The sequence below is a fragment of the Rhagoletis zephyria genome, unplaced genomic scaffold (assembly GCF_001687245.7).
Source record: "Rhagoletis zephyria isolate East Lansing unplaced genomic scaffold, Rhagoletis_zephyria_1.1 Rzeph_scaffold_00227, whole genome shotgun sequence".
Taxonomy (NCBI): Eukaryota; Metazoa; Arthropoda; class Insecta; order Diptera; family Tephritidae; genus Rhagoletis; species Rhagoletis zephyria.
This window is the reverse complement of record NW_016157311.1, coordinates 290,964-314,694: the sequence shown is the minus strand read 5'-3', so window position 1 is coordinate 314,694 and position 23,731 is coordinate 290,964. Positions and strand designations below refer to the sequence as shown.

Below are 23,731 nucleotides of genomic sequence, written 5' to 3'. Positions count from 1 at the left end.
AAGACTCTCAATGCATCTGCCCTATACTTGGTGCATATAGACTCAGCAATAGATCCCTCGTGAGTCATAATGGTTTTATTTGTGAGGAGAGTTAGCTTTTTCTCTACTTCATCGAAATATTGCAAAACTGACAAGTTGCCCTGTCTAAGAGTAGATAGTTCTTGCTCTATAAGATATATTGGACGTTTGTCCGCATATGTGAAGTCTAGTCGAGCAATTATTGCTTCGAAATTAAGGACAGCATTAAAAGATGCCAGGACAGCATCAGCGGGTCCTTTCAATTTATTCCTAATTATTCCTACCGCTTGGTAGTGTCTAGAGCTACCTGCGTAGCCATGAGACGTAAGTACTCATTTGCCCATCGAATTCTGGCAACGATTTTACTAGGTCAAGAGGTTCCTCGCATCTCACGTTTCCTACTATTTTAACCGGCTCATAAATTTTAGGTTTATTTTCTGTAGCTTTTAATGTCGTTAGTCGTTCCGTAATACTTTGAAGTTTAACTTCAAAAGTCCCCTTTTGCTGTTGCAGTGCTCCAGCTACGGCAGCCTGCACTAAAGCGGTTATTTGGCTAGCGTCCATTACGTTAGCTTTTGAAAGAGTGAGTCTGTTAATTCTGTCTAGTAGCTCTTCTAGCTTGCAGTCAGAACTGCTCATTAAATCGTTGCAATAACAAGAACGGAAAAGGTCAGAAAAAAGGAAAAAAATGCAAAAGTTATAGCCCTGACACAATATTATTTTCCCAAACCTCACAATAGTTTCACAGTTTTTTCACAAAAAAAAATTGTTTGATTATATTTTTTTCATATAACTAGTTTCACAGTTTTCAACAAATTTTTTGTTTTATCTGTTATTTCTTTATGTAACGAGCACTCTACTTACATATTTATAACTCTAAATTTAAAGTGCTCCATCGTTGGCTCCGTAGTCCTTTACCAGTTTTTTTGTGTTCTGCTGTATCGCCCTTTTCCTTTTGGTTGTGGGTGTTTTCCTCTGTTGGTCGCCAGTNTTAAAGTGCTCCATCGTTGGCTCCGTAGTCCTTTACCAGTTTTTTTGTGTCCTGCTGTATCGCCCTTTTCCTTTTGGTTTTGGGTGTTTTCCTCTGTTGGTCGCCAGTTATTTATTGAGTTCATACTAAAAACTAAACTCTAAACACTTCAATACGTCTTATATAAAATGCTGCCCTAACTGCTGTCGCTTTGTGTTGTTGTTGCATTCCTTTTTCATTTGGTTGTAAATATGTTGGATCAGCGGATCACACGGCTATAGCTATGTGCTNACGTCTTATATAAAATGCTGCCCTAACTGCTGTCGCTTTGTGTTGTTGTTGGATTCCTTTTTCATTTGGTTGTAAATATGATGGATCAGCGGATCACACGGCTATAGCTATGTGCTGTATGTTTGTAGCCGCTCATCGTTGCATGTGTGTCGCATCGGCGTCTTTTACAATATTTATTATTGTCTTATTATTTGCTATNATGCTTTGCGAGTATGCTGAGTCAGCAGATCACACGGCTTTTGTTATGTGTTGTCTGTGTGTAGCCGTTGATCGTTACTTTGTTTATTATTATTAGCAGGTGTCATATTCGGTGCACTTGTTAAGCCGGCAATGCTGACTGTGTGCCATGGTGTAATGAACTGAAGGTGGCGCATTCCCGAAACCGCTACTTTGGTTTTGCCGACTTTGGCGTTTATGGCAATACGTAAACAAACTTTTTGGTTAGAAACAAGTGCAAACGTATTGCAAACGTATTGTGTACTTTCAAGTGAAAATTGAAGTAATTCGTGCGTTCTAAAGTAAAAAACGTTTTATTTGTAATAAAAACTTTATAAAAATGTCGTGTCGTGTGTTGAATTGCAGCAGCCGTATGGGTAAAGCCCCTAAATGCAGTTTTTTTCACTTTTTTTATTATCACTTTTTCGGCACCTGCAATACAAACATAAAAATTCTAAATAGTTGTTAATAACACCTATTATTTTGAACACATTTCAAGAGTGGTTGTATATTTTTTGTTAACGTTGTGCTTAATTTGCTATATTCAAAGATGGCTTGAGAAATTGGTGAATCGTGAAGAAAACACGTTTTCCCACTGCAAATTCACAACTGTCAACTCATTGTTCTTCGCCATATTCTTTGTTTACCCATTGCCACAAATGTCATTCTGCGGGAATGCGCAATCTTGTATTCTATCGTTCTTGACTGTGTGCTAGGGTGTTGGGTTAACTTATACATATAATATTCTTTCGAAATTCAGTTGTCGGTAGATTACTCACTAAAGGTATAAAAGAATTTAAAAATATCTACTACATACACAAACTGGCTTCAGTGTTTATTAAAACCCAAAATGTTGAAGAATCTTTTTTTGGTGTTTTTATGGTTGAATACTTACTGTAACACATTATTTGCATTGCGTAAGGCGTAAGTACGCCGTAAGCGAATGTGATTTTTGGTGACTTTAATGTTGAAGCACTTGACTTTTTTTGATTCAATAGCAACCCTTATTTTATATACATATGTACATGTACTATTTAACATTTCATGAGATAATTTGTTCCGCTTTTTACATTAAACACCAGCTACAATTGAAAAATTCTTTCTTAATCGGCGCTTGAATTGGTTAATGAGAGAAAAATTTGAAAATTGTCCTTATAATTTTTAATACTTATACATACTTTTACTCCACATCACATCTTCAGAACGGTTAATTACGTAAGAGTGTCGAATATTCTAAAATATTGATTAATTATGCATCGATAGTTGCGTTAAATGAAAATCCCTTTATTTGAAATGTCCCTTTTAATAAGTTTTGCTGCAAAACATCCCCCAAATAGGGAAATTACCCACAATCTGGCATCATTGTTTAAAAGCAGTTGAAGATGTTTGAAGTAAAAAAGTCAATTTTTATTACGAGCATATACATACGTATACGTAACCGCTAAGGCATCCAATCCCGGACTATTTTGTGAATCCCGGGATTTCGGATTTTAAATTGGTAATCTCGGAATTCCGGAATATTTAGGACAATCATGACCATCATATATATAAAAATATTAAGCCTGTTTCTTTAGCTTTAAAACGGCGTTAAAATGAAGCATCTACGATGAGCAAAACCCGAGATATAAAAATTTGAAAAAGTACATGATTAGTCAGAATCACGAAAAAATCCAAACTTTGACAAATCATACATATATCCGGACAAAAAAATAAAAATGTCAAGCCAATCGAAATTTTTACTCCAAATTTGTGTCCAATATAAAAAAGAATGCCTCATTTATATGTTATATATATTTGAATATAGAATAGTAGTAGTGTTAGAACTGTAATATATTATTTGAATATTTGTAAGGTTGCAATTTTATAATTCTTTGATGCCATTACAGTGTCTGAATGTTTTTTATTTTAATTTGGTCGTAACTTACATTATATCCCGGGGTCCCGGGATCGCGAGGGCTTGATTTCAAAAAAGTGCTCGGGACTCCCAGGATTCGGGATCCCCAATCCCGGTACTAGATGCCTTAGTAACCGCTCATGCAAACAAGCACGAGCATTTGCTAAACAATTTGTGAATAACAAAAGTTTAACTTTACCTGTAGTTATTTCTTTTTTTTTGAAGAGGAATAAACAAACTTTTGAAATCCACATATTGCATATAAAAATAAGAATAAATCAAGTGCACACAAGCAAAAAACTTTTTTCTAACTACATACCTAACCAAACATGAAAAGCTTTTTAAAATACGTGCATATGTGTATGCATGTATGTACATATATTGACATGTTGTCTTTTCTATCTCTTTGCAGTTACAAAATTTGTACGCATTGGTATTGCCGACAAAAACGACGCTCCACCGGATTTCGACAGATTTCTCTACGAGACTGAAATTGATGAAAATGCCGACCTGCAGACAACTGTACTCACCGTCAATGCCAAGAATCACAATGATTGTAAGTAAATAATATATTATTTATAGGGTAAGATTTACTTACACATACATAATCCGCGGATCCGCTGGCTTGGCCATGTCGTTCAAATGGACAGAAACGCCCCTGCTCTGAAAATATTCAACGCGGGCCGCGGGCTGAAATATAAAAAAATCTCTCGAAAATTGTATTCCAAAATTTTAATGTAATTGATTGATTAATCCTTATTAACACATATGAGCAAATCCCACGAGTTGTTTAATTTTTCGACAAAACGTGTTTCTGGTCGAAAATGGTGGTTCACCTATCTTTCAAAATGCATTATCTTCAGTTTTGTATAAAGAACAAGATTCCATCGCGAAATTGTGCTTAAATGAAAACTTTAAAAAGATATACTAAGAAAGTAAAAAAGTCTAAGTTCGGGCGGAGCCGAGCATTAAATACCCGGCGCAATCTTATCTTACTAATCTTATCTTACTAATATTATAAATGTGAAAGTTTGTATGTTTGGATGTTTGGGAAATCATCACGCGGAAACGACTGAACGGATTTGCATGAAATTTTATACGCAGATAGCTTATGGGCCACATTGGTTAATAGGCTATTTTTTTAAGAGTTGCCACCTGTTAAAAAGTTTAATTTATTTAATATGCGGGAACGACTGAACGGATTTGCATGAAAATTTGCACAAAATAGCTTATTACCTATGTAGATTGGAAAATAGGCTACTTTTCTTAAGAGTTGCCACCTGATAAAAAAGTTTAATTAAATTAATACGCGGAAACGTCTGAACGGATTTGAATGAAATTTTGCAAGCAGATAGCTTATGACCTACAGTGGAAAATAGGCAAATTTTTCGGAAGAGTTGCCACCTGTTAAAAAAACTAATTAAATTAATACGCAGAAACGACTGAACGGATTTGCATGAAATTTGGCACAGATATAGCTTATGACCTACGTTGGAAAACAGGCTACTATTTTAGGAGTTGCCACCTATTAGAAAATTTTAATTAAAGTAATACGCGAAAATGAATGAACTGATTTGCATTAAAGTTTGCATACAGATAGCTTATGACCTAGATTACTTTTTTAAGAATTTCCACCTGTTTAAAAATGAAATTTTGCTCACAGATGGTTTATTACCTGGATTGAAAAATAGGCTACTTCCTTAACCGGTCTCCCAATCAGAACGAAATTTGGTACACGTTAGATGGCGTTATACTGAAAGTGATTCCGATAACTCAAGTTTCCTTCCATACAAATTGGAATTTTCATATTACATACATGTCTTTGGAAGTATTTGTGGGAGAAAACTGGAACTTGGTATTGAGCTATGTATGTGAAATCAATGTTGGCATTAATCGATTGATTTTTTAATCAATTAGTTAATTCGATTGAATTCAATCTGCTTACAGTTAATCATGATTAATTTTAATCTGATTAAACAGTTAACAGTCAAACAGTTAATCGTAACCGCGATTAAAAATATAAAGTTTTTATCATTAACTATTAATGTGATCAAGTAGGTTTGGTGATTAATTAATTTATGCTGGAATTTTCCTGTGCACACAAAGCAAGTTAATCCGGTGTGGCTAAGTTGGGTTTCCTCCCCAGTCTGAGCAATTTGGTGTGCATTTTTATTAAGCTCTATACCAACAAACGTTTTACAAACTAGGTTTGTAAAAGTTCCCAGTTTATGTATTACTAATAACGATAATTATAATTGTTTTTTATATTATGTGCTTTTTATAAGCGTAAAATACAAAATAATTACTATAACTGGTGTTTGGTTTCAAATTCGGACAAACTAGACAACTTAATCAGATTTTATTTTTAATTGGATTGACGATTAATGATTAAAATTAATTAATCGTAATCGCAGACACCGATTAACGACTAAAAGAATTTAATCATTAATCGTACAGTTGATTACGAATAATTAATTTTAATAGTCAAACGCGATTAAAATTTTAATCGTTAGTCAGATTAACATTTTGCCAACACTGTGTGAAATCATATTCATACTCACAAGAAAAGTGGACGTTTTTGGAAAAGAGGCTGATTGAAAGTTTCATATTGCATATCTCTTCAAATGTTTGGGTAAAGTACTCAATCTTGGTATGGAAATACATATGTATGTATGTACGTATGTGAAACTAATACCATACTCATGGAGAAAAATAAGAGTTATTGGAAAAGATGGTGTGGCAACTCCCATGCAAATTGATTTTTCTATGCTGCATATCTCTGGAGGTGTTTATTGCAGAGGACTGGAACTTGGCACCGAGATGTGTATACAAAATTAATTCCATACTCATGGAGAAGAATTTGCGTTATTCGAAAAGGGGACATGGTTCCTGCCGTACAAATTTACTGTTTTATACTGCTTATCTCTAGAGGTGTTCATGGTGGAGTTCTGGAACTTGGTACTGAAGTATGTAAAATCAATTCTAAATTCATGGAAGAAGATTAGGGTTATATGAAAAAGGGGCGTGGCACTTCCTGTACAAATTGACTTTTTCTTGCCATATATCCCTGGAAGTGTTTGTGGAACAATACTGGAACTTGGTATGGAGTTGTGTATACAAAATGTATCAATTGCTCATGGAAAAAATGTGAGTTATAAAAAAAGAAGGCATGTCGCCTCCCATACATACTAAAAACTTCTTAATACATATCTCTGGAAGAATAGAAAATCTTTGGAAAAATTTTAAATTTGTTATGAAGATTTATTCTATAAGTGCCGTACTGACAGAAAAAAATTCATTTAATGGAAAAGGGAGAGCCGGGTTCGGCCTTATAATCTAAAGCTCTCTTGAGGCATTTGCTACAGTAATGAGAAGTGGTATTTTATCAAGGCCAGGTTACAAAATTTGAGTTGGAAATATTAGAACCCGCCTTGGCACCTCCAAGAAGGTTACACGTTCACGCGCCGTATAACTGGAACCATTTTAAAGTATACTTAGAGGGATTGATATTTTTCGTATGCCTAGCGCGCAGATGAGATTTTATAATTTCATTGTTTTAAACGGCCTAAGTACCTTAACTCGCTTAAAAAATAACGAGCTATAACGAAATGTGCACAGAAATAAAACATAAAATCATTAAATTATTTTACATATTTGTATAAAAACGTGTGGTGAAACCCGCGGGTATAAGCTAGTCAGCCATAAATTTGGAACCATAGTCACATGAACTTGGAATTTGGTATGTAGACATATGTATGTATATATTGGAGGTGTTTAGATTAAAGTATAGAAAGATGAGTTTGTAAAAGGGGGATAAATATGTATTCGTCTATTATATCACTTGGATATTTAAAACTGTGTTTTTTTTTAACCTTACAGTCTTTAGACCACTGTGAAATGGAAATATTAAATCCGTTTTTTGATCCCGCGATGTTGTTAAACGAAAAATGTTCATTCGTTATGAATAGAACTTTTTCCGAAATAAACATTCTACCGGAATAGTGTAGCTATACTAAAACAGCTAAGCGAATAGGCTGCTAAACGAAATGTACCGTAATAGACTAACTTTAATTTCAAAATTCTATCGTTACCTTAATCCGCCTAATATTAATAATGAAATAAGATTTAAAGTACAGAAAATGGTGACAAATATATAGTTATTGAAGCACGATAAAGCTAAAAGTATGGTTCATAAGGATGCCTTAATTTAAACAGGAAAAAAATAGTTTGTCTCCTTTAATTTATGCTGAACTGAATATTTGTATTACTGTTTTATATTTTGATTTGCTTACTTGCTTACTCCGAACGACGTCGGGTGCTCTGCTAGTTTTGTTATAAACGTATTTTGTGCTAAAGAATTATTGCAAACAACAATTTTCAATAAATTTGCTTCAGTATTTACTGATTTATCGAAGATTTCGTATTTCTCCAAGTTACCGTGCCAAGTTTGGGGGAAATTGGTGCAGCGGTTACCGAGATATATATATGTATGGGCTACGCCCATTTTCAAAAAATTTATAATATTCTTTTTTTTCGTCTAAAGATCATTGTAAATATCAATTTCGAGTGAATAGGCTTAAGTAGTTATTAAAATATAGCAGTTTTCGTATTTCTGAAAGCTACCCTTATATGGGAGGTATGCGTGGTTATTGGTCGATTTCGGCCATTTGCAATACCATATGTCCTACGCTGAAAAGAAATCCTAATACCGAGGTTCGTTAAGATATCTCAATTTTTACTCGAGTTATCGTGTGCACAGACGGACAGACAGTTACCGTTTAATCGATTTCTTTTGTCATTCTGATCATTTATGTATACATTTGTCTATATCTATCTCCATTCGTTTTGCCTGTTACAAACAACCGTGATGTGAACAAAGTTATACGGGTATAAAAAGTAAAAATAACCCGTAGTATACGCCCCGTATCACCATACGAAGTCATCTAACAAGTTTACTCGCACGCCTTAATTTAAAAGCCATATTATTTAAATTTATTTTTTACACAATATTCCTTATTAGTGATGTGCTCAGTCAATACTTTTAAGTATTGATCGATATTCGATACCGATTTATAAAAGTATACATAGGCTAAAAATATGGAAAAAACGGTTCAGTGGAGACTCGCCTATCAAAACCCAAATGTAGGAGCCAGTAGAACTTTTAATACTGATTAAAATGAAAGATGTACATACAAATGTCGGTTCGAGGCCATAATGCAGAGAAACTCTTACTTGTTTGAAGTATTTTTGTTCCAGCTGAATCGGACGATATCATTTTTGTAGGCCTGGGCACAGATTCTGTAACCATATAGCGACAATATTCGAATCGGTATCGGTTTTGTTGACGTATGGTATGAAATATTTTTACGTCAACAAGTGCGATATCGATCCGAAACTTGTCGCTAACTGGTTACAGAATCTCCCCCCTGAAAGCCTTCTTCATCCGTCAAAGCATTTTGCTTTGATCGACTAAGTTTAAAACTGATAAAATAATATTTCTCTGTTGCGATATGTTCAAATGTTTTAGCCGATATCATATGTTTTAGTTAAAATTTTTTTTTTAAACTTGAAATGCATATAATGGTGAAGGTTTAATGTAAATAATCGATATTGGGTACCGAAAAGGAAGTATTGGGTACCGTAAAATTTTTTAAGTATTGGGTACCGAAAATTCAGCACATCACTATTCCGTATGCACATATCGTCACTTGGCGCGCAATACCTCCTATACACCATATACAATATCCCGTATACGATAGTCCGAAAATTTCACAAAAGTGCAAATAAACTTATTTTCTTCTAAACTTTTGAATCGTTGTCTAACTGAACTTATTTAAATAGGAGCTTCTAAATTTATTCACCATTAAATTTGTGAAGTAGGCAAGCACTGGGAAAGTGTATAGCCACCTCATACGTGGTATTTTATTTGGCGGATACGACGTATTGCACGCGTAGCGAAGATATATTTTTCTTTCTTCATGTATAGTAAAACCCGCTTAAGTATCTCACGAAAAATGTCAGCTTTTGAGGTACTTAGGTGGGTTGGGTACTTAAAAGAACCCGCTTAAGTACCTCGAAGCGGGTACTTAAGCGAACATAATTATTGATGTAGTTAATTTTCTTGTTAACTTACATAAGTAAGTTTTTGAATAAAACATGAACATCTAATGATTGATAATACATATGTATACATACATACAGTGTTGGACATATCTATCATTTCGGACCAAATTCAAAATGATGTTGTTTGCCACTTATGCTTATTTATTAATTTTTAAGATTTTTAATTAAAACACAGTTCATTCCATAACAAATACCATATAAACCTAGGGCCCCTTTCAGACACGTCAAGTCTTGCTTTCAAGTCCGCTCGGTTCGTAGGCGAAGTAGGTGAGAAGAGGGGGGAAGAGTAAATTCGTCTCACCTCCATCGCCTACGAACGAGCAGACTTGAAATCAAGGCTTGACGTGTCTGAAAGGGGTCTAAGCTTAAAATTTTTTAGATCACTGAAAAAAAATGCATCAAATTTTCATTAAAATATCAAACTTATTTCTCAGAAGTGTTTATAGCCCATTCAGTTTTCGTGTAATAATGGGTAGGTTCAGAAGGCGCCGCAGTTGAGCGCAACCGTTGCTAAAAAAATCAGTGATCGTTATGCGTCTTCTGAACGGCTTGATACATTAGCTGTCAAGTTCAACTCTCAGAGGTACACACCAACATGTTCAGGGCTATCACAGAACCTGCATTATTTTTAATATTAAATATTTATTATACTCCAAATTTGTTATAGTTTGATATAATTCCATATATTTGTGTAAACGCGGACGTAAAATACCAATGCCATACATACATACATATGTACATACACGCATTCATCTGCTAGACGCTATTAATTCATTAAATATTTTGTATGAATCGAGGAAATAATAGTTTAGCAACAATTTATTAGGAAATAAACGTAATTACTTTAATATAAAAATTTATAAAGAAAATGTTTTTCTATTTAAAATAATAAAATCAAAGCTAAAAATAAACTAAAAAAAAAATTTTATTAAAAAAATAAACAAAAATTAAATCAAAAAAGAAAAAAATCCCCACTGCCCGACGACTCGGACTTGAACTCGGCTCTCTCAATTGGCAGTCTAGTGCTTTGCACACTCGGCCATTGCGCCTGATGGGGCAGCGTGAGCAAAGTGACATACATAAATGTCTGTTGTTTCCTTTGCACTAACTGATTTCGAATCAGCATTCGAAGCTGGCAACGATATTTTCGAGTTCACTCGGATTCAGTGATAGCAATTTTTTCGTATTCGTAGCGGGCATTTAAATTCGTAGATTTTCTACGATGGATTCCGTGATAGCCCTGGTTGTCTCCTCCTCCATTTGATTTTATGAAAACCTTTTTTAAGGCACAAATGCACTCGGAGGTTTGCCATTGCCTGCCGAGGGGCGACCGCTGTTAAGAAAAAACATTTTTATATATCGTTAGTACACTATAGTATGGAAAGGGCGTAAGTAACTAAAAATCCAAAATTTACTTTTTGATTGATTATGATAGGCTGGCTTTCAAAACGTATCAATACAATGTTTGGAAACTGTTACTGCGGTATTCAAACTGTTTGTATATGTAGAGTTGCGACACATTGCAACCATATACATTGCATATTTTAAATACAGTGTAACCAACATTTTTGGGCAATGTGAATTTTTGAATGTAATCTGAAGAAAATCCCTCTCTTAAGTACCTCCCCGCCTATTTACCCAACACGCCTAAGTACCTAAATTTTTCGTACCCCATTTATCATTTTACCTATAATTTTCCCCTTTTAAGTGCTCTTAAAATTCTTTAAAATAATTACATATTTTGAAATTCAGTGGCAGCGTTACACACCTTCGAAAAAAAAATTTAAAAAAATCGGCGGTAATTTTTAGCCACTTGAAACTTGCACATTATTACATTAAAATTGAATGGGCTATAAGACTGTATACTCAAAAAACACTTCTGAGAAAAAGCATTTTAAATTTTGGTGAATTTTTTCTTTAAGTGTTCTATAAAATTTTAAGCTTAGGTTTAAATGGTATTTATTAGGGAATGAAGTGTATTTTAATTGAAAACTCTTAAATAATGCTACGGTCTTGCTTTTAAACTAAATTACTACTTCAGTAAATGTTCATGTAACTACATCAATAATTATGTTCGCTTAAGAACCCGCATCGAGGTACTTAAGCGGGTTCTTTTAAGTACTTAACCCGCCTAAGTACCTCAAAAAGCTGACATTTTTCGTGAGGTACTTAAGCGCGTTTTACTGAACTTAATATACCAATGAACAATTTTTATGAATTTTCCATTTTTAAAACACCAATGGTAACCAATAACAAACGAAGCATCAACTTTGTTTCTGATGCGCTGATTGCGCTAGCGATGCGTTTCGATAAATTTTCGGATGCGTTTTGGAAAAGTATACATCGTCAAAATTTTGTAGTTCGGCGTTATTGAACGTTATACTTTGTACCAGGGTTGTTGCGAATATTCGCATTCGCAACCGCGGAGCTTCCGCATTAATTTTGACATTCGCATTCGCTTTCGCATTCGCAATAATCAATGCGGATCTTTTGCGAATGCGAATATTGAAGCGACCGAAAATAATAGTTATTTTTTTACGAGTTACACTTGGCCAAATATTTTTATTCCCGACTAAAAGTCCTTTTCATACAATAAACAAACCGCTTAACCAAATTAAACAAGTTTGGTATCAAATGAAAGAGGACTTAAATAGCTTTAAAACTGAAATATCTAAACAAGCAAAGTCACCTATTGAAAAATATTTCAATAAAAAATGATAATTAATTACCATAGAACAAACCTTGGGTCAGGTATATGAATTTCTTTAGTATTAAATTATATAAAAAAAAAATATATATAAATAGCGGTGGTAACCTTCGTTCGTTATTTCTGTTTAAAAGCTATTTCAGTCCTTTAATATTGATAAGCTGTTTGTTTATTATCTAGAAAAAACCTCGGAATAAAAAATATTAAGCCAAGTTTAACTGGTAAAAAAATAACTGTTATTTTCTGACCCTGGAATATTGTGCAAGTGCAATGATAAAACGTATATCTGGCCGGTCAGAGAAGAAAGGATCACAAATGAATTACAAAAACTAAAATCGAAAAACGCTGTTGACGTTACTGGTTCTCCACATTCAGAAACAACCAAAAGAATGAGAATGATGAATGCTTTGGAAAACAACGGTGTTTAAACAACGATCTTGCCATGATACTAGATTGTGAAGATGAAAGTCAGGAGGATACATACGACATTTGCAGACCGATGCAATTACCAAAAAAGAATTGCACCGCAATAAAAAATAATAATAATAAATATAACTGAAAGTCCTCTCGACTGGTGCAGCGTCAATCGAAAATAATTTACAATTTTGTCAAGTTTCCAGTTTTTCAAGTTTGGCGCCTCGAGCGAGTAGTTATATATTGGCGCAGGTTTGATTTACGACCCTTTAAAAATTTTTTATTGAATACAATGTTCCAATTTTTAAATTCAAGTACTAAAAACAAAATTTTTAAAAATTACTAACCTTTCCATTTTTTGTTTAACTAAATCACCTAATTTACTCACCTAAATTATTTCTTAACAAGTAAAAAAGTGTAAGTTCGGGCATCGGGTTCGCTACATGGTAAGCAGTGGTGGTTTTACGTCTATTTCAAACATCTTCGACAGAACGTTCAGCTAGACATATTGAGATAAACTTATATAGATATATGTGGGCGGCATCACGCCCATTTTCCAAAATTCCATAACAATGTTACTTCTTTTCAAGGGATTGTTGTTAGTATCAATTTTGGGTAAAATTAGCGTTATAAAAAGGTGGTCGTAATTTTAGTCAGATTTCAATAACTTTCAACGGTTTGCCTTTATGGGGCAACCACAATAATAACACTATGCGACAGTCAAAATCGGGATGGGATGAAACCAACGGGAAATGTTATATCGGTCAAAAACAAGTTATACGTGTCCCGGCGTTTCGCTGGGTCACGTCTAACGTTTTTCTATATAATCAACAGTTTTAAAAAAATTTAATATTTTAGGAAAAAAATATTTTTTTTCTTCATACATTTATTTTTGCCGGCAAAACTGTTTATTATATAGAAAAACGTTATATGAAAAGAATAAAGGAATTGTAATTTTTAATTTTTTTTCATTTGTTTGAGCAAAATCGGACTAGTGGTTCTCGAGTTATGTCNACCAAAAAAGAATTGCACCGCAATAAAAAATAATAATAATAAATATAACTGAAAGTCCTCTCGACTGGTGCAGCGTCAATCGAAAATAATTTACAATTTTGTCAAGTTTCCAGTTTTTCAAGTTTGGCGCCTCGAGCGAGTAGTTATATATTGGCGCAGGTTTGATTTACGACCCTTTAAAAATTTTTTATTGAATACAATGTTCCAATTTTTAAATTCAAGTACTAAAAACAAAATTTTTAAAAATTACTAACCTTTCCATTTTTTGTTTAACTAAATCACCTAATTTACTCACCTAAATTATTTCTTAACAAGTAAAAAAGTGTAAGTTCGGGCATCGGGTTCGCTACATGGTAAGCAGTGGTGGTTTTACGTCTATTTCAAACATCTTCGACAGAACGTTCAGCTAGACATATTGAGATAAACTTATATAGATATATGTGGGCGGCATCACGCCCATTTTCCAAAATTCCATAACAATGTTACTTCTTTTCAAGGGATTGTTGTTAGTATCAATTTTGGGTAAAATTAGCGTTATAAAAAGGTGGTCGTAATTTTAGTCAGATTTCAATAACTTTCAACGGTTTGCCTTTATGGGGCAACCACAATAATAACACTATGCGACAGTCAAAATCGGGATGGGATGAAACCAACGGGAAATGTTATATCGGTCAAAAACAAGTTATACGTGTCCCGGCGTTTCGCTGGGTCACGTCTAGGGTTTTTCTATATAATCAACAGTTTTAAAAAAATTTAATATTTTAGGCAAAAAATATTTTTTTTCTTCATACATTTATTTTTACCGGCAAAACTGTTGATTATATAGAAAAACGTTATATGAACAGATTAAAGGAATTGTAATTTTTAATTTTTTTTAATTTGTTTGAGCAAAATCGGACTAGTGGTTCTCGAGTTATGTCAAAAAAAGACCACCAAAGGTGACAATTTCCCCTATATGATAGTTATATATATATCTCGATTCCTAGACGTGACCCAGCGAAACGCCGGGACACGTATAACTTCTTTTTTACCGATATAACTTTCCCCGGTAGTTTGAACCCTTCCCGATCACTGACCCCTACTATTTGTCTCACAGTTTAATCATCATCATCATCAACGGTTACCGAGATACACATATGTGGTCTTAAGTGGGCGGGGTCACGCCCATTTTCCGACATTTTATTATAAGCGTACTTTTTGCTAAAGAATTATTGCAAACATCAATTTTGATTAAATTAGCTTCAGTAGTTACTGATTTATCTAAGCTTTCGTATTTCTCTAAATTACAGTTATGTGGGATGTGGGCGTGGTTATTATCCGATTTTTTAAATTTTCAGCCATTTGGTATATCTTGTGAAGACCAGTAACAGTGCCAAGTGCGGGAGAAATTGGTGGAGCGGTTCCCAAGATGTACACATGTAATCATAAGTGGGCGTGCGTACGCCCGTTTTCCAAAAATTTATAATATTCTTATTTTTAGTTAAAAAATGATTGTACACATCAATTTTGAGTGAGTAAGCTTCAGGAGTTACTAAAATATCGCAGTTTTCGTATTTCTGAAAACTACCGTTATATAGGAGGTAGGCGTCGTTATCTTCCGATTTTGCCCATTTTCAACACCATCCGTCCTACGTTCAAAAGAAGTACACACACCAAGTTTCGTTAAGATATCTAAATTTGTAATCGAGTTATCGTGTGCACAGACGTACGGGCGGACGGACGGACAGACAGTCACGGCTTAATCGATTTCTCTTTTCATTCTGAGCATTTATGTGTACGTTTGTTTATATCTATCTCGATTCGTTTTGCCTGTTACAAAAAACCGTTATGTGAACAAAGTTATAATACCCTTGTGCACAAGTGCGCTCGGGTATAAAAATACTTAACATCCGCATTCGCAGTCGCATCCGCGGATTTTAGCGTTTAAACACCCAAATCCGCATTCGCATCCGCGGATGTCTAAAATTCCACATTCGCAACATCCCTGCTTTGTACGTATGCAAAGCAATTGACGTGTTGGAAGTCAGCCATACATTTCATTGAATCATAAAAGGCTGAACCCACACCGTAGAAGACAAAACGTTTGTTCATTTCGTATAGGGCAAGAGTACATTACATTACGGCCGGCGAAAAAACACGTGTTGTCGCCTTCGGTGTGGGTTCAGCCCAAGTTCCCACATCGTTTTATGCAATAAACAATTTTAGTTATTTGTGGCTTTTTTGCATTACAGCGACGATGTGAGATACGCCTTTTCCATTTTATACTAATGATATTTTATTTTTTTTTTTATGTCGCTTTGGCCAGTAGTGGTAGTACGCATCACGTCAAAATACATTACCTGAGTTTTCTTGGGCAATGATCGGGATCGGGTTAAAAAATTTGCACGCAAATGCAACAACAACGATATGATCCTGATAGACATCTGGTTCAATTTATGATCCGCTGTATTTGGTTTGTGTCACTGATAATTTGGCAGTTTGGCTTGGTAGCACTGAAATGTGATTGTATGTATATACAAACATATATTCTGCCATTGCTTTTATTAACTTGCTTGAAATAAATTGCCTTTATGTTAAATATTTGTTTAAGAGATTACATTTCCCCATTTAGTGCGTTCATTTTTATAATATCGTTTTCCTCGTGCTAGTAGTATAAAATTAGTGCTGCCAACCCCAATAAGAATGATCCAGACCGTTTCCGTGAGAAATGATCGCAATACTGAGCTGGATAATCCAAGAAAACACGGCTATTATGTGCTGAAAAATTTCTAGATTTATTATCATTCATTAGAAATATTATCTTTTATTTGCAGCCTCGAATATTCGATACCAGATCACGGGCGGTAACATAGGCAATGCTTTCGGCGTACAAAACACAACTGGCGCGATTTATGTTTCCAGTCCACTCGACTATGAAACCAGACCAAGGGTAAGTGCTTACAGTAAATCTTATCTTACTAATATTATAAATGTAAAAGTTTGTATGTTTGGATGTTTGGGAAATCATCACGCGGAAAAGACTCGACGGATTTGCATGAAATTTGGTACGCAGATAGCTTATGGGCCAGATTGGTTAATAGGCTATTTTTTTAAGAGTTGCCACCTGTTAAAAAGTTTAATTTATTTAATATGCTGGAACGACTGAATGGATTTGCATGAAAATTTGCACACAGATAGCTTATGGCCTAGATTGGAAAATAGGCTACTTTTCTTAAGAGTTGCCACCTGTTAAAAAAGTTTCATTAAATTAATACGCGGAAACGACTGAATGGGTTTGCATAAATTTTGCAAGCAGATAGCTTATGACCTACAATGGAAAATAGGCGAATTTTTTGGAAGAGTTGCCACCTGTTAAAAAAGTTGAATTAAAGTAATACGCGGAAACGGCCAAACGGATTTGCATGAAATTTTTCACACAGATAGCTTATGACCTAGGTTAGAAAGTAGGCTACTTTTTTAAGAGTTGCCACCTGTTAGAAATGTTTAATTTAATTAATACGCGGAAATGAGTGAACTGATTTGCATGGAGGTTTTCACACAGATAGCTTATGAGCTAGGTTGAAAAATAGGCTACTTTTTTAAGAGTTACCACCTGCTAAAAAAGTTTAATTAAGTTAATACGCGGAAAAGTCTGAACGGATTTGCATGAAATTTTGCAAGCAGATAGCTTATGACCTACAGTGAGAAAAAGGCAAATTTTTTGGAATAGTTGCCACCTGTTAAAAAAGTTTTAATTAAATTAATACGCGGAAACGACTGAACAGATTTGCATGACAAGGCCCCTCCCATACAAATTGGAATTTTCATATTACATACATATATCTGGAAGTATTTGTGGGAGAGAACTGAAACTTGGTATAGTGATATGTATGTGAAATCAATGATGGCATTAATCGATTGATGTTTTAATCAGTTAGTTAATTCGATTAAACTCAATCTGATTACAGTTAATCATGATTCATTTTAATCTGACTAAACAGTTAATCGTAACCGCGATTAAAAAATTAATTTTTAATCGTTAACTCTTAATTTGAACAAGTAGGTTTGGTGATTAATTAAGTTATGCTGGAATTTCCCTGTGCACACAAAGCAAGTTAATCCGGTATGTCTCAATCAGGTTTTCTCATCAATCTAAGCAATTTGGTGTGCATTTTCATTAAGATATATACCAACAAACGTTTTACAAACTAGGTTTGTAAAAGTTCCCAGTTTATGTATTACTAATAACAATAATTATAATTTTGTTATATTATGTGCTTTTTATAAGCGTAAAACACAAAATAATTACTATAACTGGTGTTTGGTTTCAAACTCGGATAAACTAGGCAAATTAATTAGATTTTATTTTTAATTGGATTAACGATTAATGTTTTAAATTAATTAAACGTAATCGGAGCCAGCGATTAACGATTAAAAAAATGTTATCATTAATCGTACAGTTGATTACGACTAATTAATGTTAATCGTCAAACGCGATTAACATTTTAATCGTTAATGTTTAATCGTTAATCAGATTAACAGTTTGCCAACACTCTGTGAAATCATGTTCATATTCACGGAAAAAATGGACGTGTTTGGAAAAGAGGCGTAGCACCTCCCATACTGACTGAAAGTTTCATATTGCATATCTCTTCAAATGTTTGGGGTAAAGCACTCAAGTTTGGTATGGAAATACATATGTATGTATGCATGTGAAACTAATACCATACTCATGGAGAAAAATTAGAGTTATTGGAAATGGTGGTGTGGGAACTCCCATGCAAATTGTGTTTTTTATGCTGCATATCTCTGGAGGTGTTTATTGCCGAGGACTGGAACTTGGCACCGGCACAAAATTAATTCCATACTCATGGAGAAGAACTTGCGTTATTCGAAAAGGGGACATGGTTCCTGCCGTACATATTTACTGTTTTATACTGCTTATCTCTAGAGGTGTTCATGATAGAGTACTGGGACTTGGTACTGGGGTANTACCTGGAACCATTTTAAGGTAAACTTAGAGGGATTGATATCTTTCGTATGCCTAGCGCGCAGACGAGATTTTATAATTTCATAGTTTTAAACGGCCAAATACCTTAACTCGCTTAAAAAATAACGAGCTATAACGAAATGGGCACAGAAATAAAATCTAACATCATTAAATTATTTTTCATATTTGTATAAAAGCGCGTGGTGAAACCCGCGGGTATAATCTAGTATAATATAAAGTATATGGGCAGATGTACCTTGCAGGAAACGGCTAGTTTGTAGCTATCTTTTAACTACCCACTAGTCTACTAGTTGTAACATTTTATTACCTTTGGCTAATTCCACGGTAATCGATACCGAATGAAATGAAATTAAACTTAAGAATTGGAGTGTATTATTTTTAGTAAGTAATGCCGAATTTCCACTTGGCATTGAAATGACAAACACTTTATGCCATTTAAAAAAATGCCATGTGGAAATGAACTCAATGATTATTTTTTCACATAATGACACGATAATTTTTTAATGCCCGACTTTGTCATTTGTCATTTTTGCCATTTAATGCCTAGTGGAAATCCAGCATAAGAGTAAATAAATCTATCTTTCAAGACTGAAAGCCAAAATTTAGAATTTTATCTAAAAGTCAGATAGTTTTTTATTTTTGGCTGTACCATTTACAAATTCATGTGATAAGTTAATTTTATTTAAAATTGACAAGACTGATTTTTGTAGTCTATTGTCTGTTTTGCATTGTTTGGCCTACACTGAGAAAAAGGATTAGTTTCGACAACTAAAGATATTTAGTTACCGAATTTTGACAATATTTGGGAACTGTTACCAAGGATTGGGAACTATTACCATGGGTTGGTAATTATAACTAAATATATTAAAGCTTCTAATATTCATCTAGGTTGTACCAAATCGTTAATTTAGTTGAAGGGTTTGGTAAATACTAATAAATATTTTTTTTAAACATATTTCTACAAATTCCATTCAACTTAACGTATGGTTCATAAAAGGATGTCATTAAGCTCTGCTAATACAGACAAGCTTTCTTACAACACATGGTTTAGTCAGAGTTACCAAATCTATGAGGAAACCACAATTTGGTTTGAGAGCGGAAGATATTCATGCTTGTGGGCCACCCCTAAAGAATGCTGAGCGCTCTATGAGCACATGTGTGTTTCACATACGAAGAGCGCCAGCTGAGCAATGCACACAGTCCCACTTATTGAATCGTTTGAATGTTCTAGTATGCCGACCATTGCATAAAAACGACCCTGCAGGGAAACCGCGGACTAGTGAATCAAATTTCTAGTTCCGTACTAGGTCTTTATCGCCAAAAACGAACTAGTCCGATATGAACTAAATCCCCACCAGTCCAAAATCGGAGAAAAGTGGTACTTTTAAAAAACTAATTTATTTCAGTTTTTCACTAGAAAACGATATCTAAAGTGACGAACTTAGAAATGGTTCGGAACTATAGAAAAAGGCATGCAGAACGAACTAGATCTTATTTGTCGAATTTAGAACTAATTCGGAACTATCGAACAAGGGATGCAGCGGGGGGCTTGATATGAAAGATATGTGTTCGGCGGATTTTTCGTTCAAATACGCTTCTATTCTACGCTTCGCAGATGCTTTTTCATAACTTGGTAATACAAAACTAAAATTTGTGTTAACATTTCAACATCTTGGGACCGTCTGGAATCTAAGAAATAACAGCGAGCACCTCTGCAAACTCAGCTACAGGTATGTAAACGTACATTTCTTACAATCATTCAAACAAATTTAATTTCAAATTGAAAACACATTTCTTCCAAAATAACTTAAAATCGCACACACGGAAGAACTAAAAAGATTGAAAAATCATGATACTTTTTTCTTTCGTCCGTCGATTACAGAACTGGTTCGGAACTATAGAATTTAGGACTTGTTCAGAACTATCGAAAAAGGGATGCAGTCGGGGGCAATTGACACTTCCTAGGACACATTGACACTTCCACGGAATGATTCGTTTAGTTCAAAATTAGTTTTGCATGGCTTTAAAAATAGAGGTCGATAGTGTCTTGACACTCGAGAAGGAACATTAAAATTTACCTCAGCCAGGAGGGCCTCAAGCCGTTTTGTAAAAGAAAATAGCCGATTTTGCTATTTACCTTGTTTTCTTAAAATTCAAATATATATGTTTTCATTTTTGACTAAGCGATCCAAAATCTGTTGGAAATGGCTACTAGCCTCAACGCGGAGGCAGGGTTATATATATATGTGCCGATTTCGCTTATTTTTATTTTAAACGAATATATTTTTTCTAAAGAAGGCCGTAACGGGGATTTTCTTCATAAAATGTTTGTTATGAATGACTTAAATTTGTGTGAAGTTTTATTCGCAATAGGGTTGTTCGACTTCACTAGAAAGTCGACTTTCGACTTTTCGATCGACTCTGTACAGCCGACTTTTAAAGTCGACCGATCCAGGAAGAAAAGTCGACTTTGTTCGACTTTTTTAATAAAAAGAAAATGTATTAACTATACTCTGCATTTAACTCATATATTAGCTATAAATATAAGAGTCAGAATACGCCAAAAATATCATGATTTACTAGTGGTCTTTAGAATAATCTGTAATTTAGTGAAATTCAATGCTAGGTAAAAAAAAAAAACACTAAAGGATTTCTAAAAATTTTTAAAATTGTTCCAGTTATACAGAATGAAAATGTTGGTTGTGAGGGTTTTCAAAAATTATATTTTTGAAAAATAATTTAAAAATTTTTAAATTTTCACAAAAAAAAATTCTAAAAATTTTTTAATCGATATTTGGTAATTACGGACACCTTTTTGAAAAATGTGGCCTTCCGATGGAGCAGAATTGGCGGGTATTGGTAGAAATATAGTGCCACTTTATAAGCATGGATAAATATGGGAGTAGCCCAGACAGCTAGTGGATTGGGACTATCCACACGACTAATGTCGCATATTAACTGGAATCCTACCAGCAACGTTTTTAGCGGTGTTTAAAATGTTGTACCTTACGGATTGGTCAGATTCGAACCAAAGACTGTCTCTAGAAACTTACATAAACTCATGCAGAAAAACTTTCTTGCATGAAATTTTTAAAATAAATACCTATGTTTATCTTACCTCATTATTAACTGAAGACTGTGGAGACAAACGATTAACAAATTTGAGGAATTTGTTTTCGTATAGTAATTTTATGCGCTGCTCTTAAATGATTTGACAATGTTGTTGTACTGTCATTAAAATTCATTTCTCTACCACAATTTTCAAGTTTTATTGGCAAATTTTTTTAAATACGACCAAACAGCACTCCGCGTCTTTGTTAGAAGATCAGTTTTTATATGCAAATAAATCAAAAAAAGTCGAGAGTCGAAAGTGAAAAGTCGACTTCAGTCGACTTCCATACACTAAAAGTCGATCACTAAAATTCGACTTTCAGGAGTAAAAAGTCGATTTTGGTCGAAAGTCGAAGTCGACTTTGCCATCCCTAATTGGCAAGCTTAGATAACAAACTGTTTCACAGTTTACTTAACACGCGTTTGTGTTTGGATATAGTGCCAAGAATAAATGTTACAGGTATTGTCTTTCCAAATAGCGCATATTCAATTCTGCCTTAATTACAAAATATCATTGTTGCCCACGCTTAAAGTTTTAAGGTAAGGGAAAAATGGATATTTTCAAGCACTATGTACACATATGGATTTATTTAAACTAACGTTTTTTCTGAGAACTTATTTAAATTCCAAAAACCGAAGGCCAACTTGAATTTAAAGAACCAACACTGAAATGCTTCAAAATTAAAGTAAAAGAGCACAAATTTCTTTGTGAAGCAAAACTCTCTGGGAAGAGAACAGGTTTGTTCGTCGAAAATGCAGCAAAAATTATCACTCAAAATATCAGTTAGTAAGAAAAAATGCTCCCAAATTCTCTCTTAAGTAGAGAAACTTGCAAATTTCTGCAAGAACGCAAATTTGAGGGAACTTACAAGTTTCCCTGCCGGCTAGTGTCCACGGTTGCATTTCAAACATAAGAAATTTGTATAGAATTTTAAAATTCTTTCAGAGGGGCAAAAACAGGATCTAGGATTCTTGCTAGTCCGACCTTCTTCAACATACGTTTCAATCTCTTTGCCGTACTAACTGTCGCGTTTCCTATATCGGCTCTGGTTGAGATTTCATTCCGATTACGAATACAGTTTTTTCAGCCGAGTACCTTTCAAATCATTGGGATTAACTAAATTAATTAAGTAAACAAATATTTACTTACATTTTTCGTTTTAAAGTCGCTCAAGTTTGTAAATTTTCAAATTTAACGAACTTATTTATTTAAAATATCGTCGACGAAAAATCCAACCATGAGCCACAATCATATGTTTTTCCTAACTTGCAAATTCTTGCCGGCAAAATTTTTTCCAGCTTGAATTTGCAACTTCTCTCCAAGAACTAGTCTTTCTACTTATGATTTATTTAAATAAAACATGTGAAATTTAGTTGAAACAGTTTAGCCGGGTTTTTTTGCCAATTTAGCCGGTTCGTCCAAAAAGTTCTGGCAACACTGAATGGCATGTCGATCGCTGCGCTAGGTAGAGAAAAAAAAGTGTGTCCTATGACATGCACAGAATTGTTTGGCTCAGTTTCAATTTTTCTATCACCGCGAGTTGTTTCGGTGCGCGCATAGTTATTTAAAAATATAAAGTTTGACACCAACCGGGGTTTCTCAATGGATATATAATTAGGGATGCAAACGATGCATCGATGTTTCTGAAACATAGATAACATCGGCTAAAAAACCGATGTTTACCATCGATATTTGAAAATTACTCAACATCGTAAAATTGGCGATATATCGCTGTCAATTTTAACGATGTTTTAAACATCGACTTTAGTTTCGGTTCAAAATTGCCATTGCGTTCACATCTTTATGTTATATTCTTTGGGCTCTGTCACACTGTCAGTATTTATTGACGTGATCCAAATATCNCACCAACCGGGGTTTCTCAATGGATATATAATTAGGGATGCAAACGATGCATCGATGTTTCTGAAACATAGATAACATCGGCTAAAAAACCGATGTTTACCATCGATATTTGAAAATTA

The 23,731-nt window shown here is 34.2% G+C and overlaps 1 protein-coding gene across 1 annotated transcript in view; it reads left to right on the top strand.

Moving 5' to 3' along the window:
* Window positions 1-23,731, top strand: part of LOC108358255 (putative neural-cadherin 2) — a 358,474-nt gene that overhangs the window by 45,051 nt on the left and 289,692 nt on the right. Inside the window, exons 2-3 of the mRNA XM_017609477.1 lie at window positions 3,802-3,945; window positions 16,461-16,576. Coding sequence (XP_017464966.1) covers window positions 3,802-3,945; window positions 16,461-16,576 — 260 coding nt within the window. The remainder of the gene's footprint in view (window positions 1-3,801; window positions 3,946-16,460; window positions 16,577-23,731) is intronic.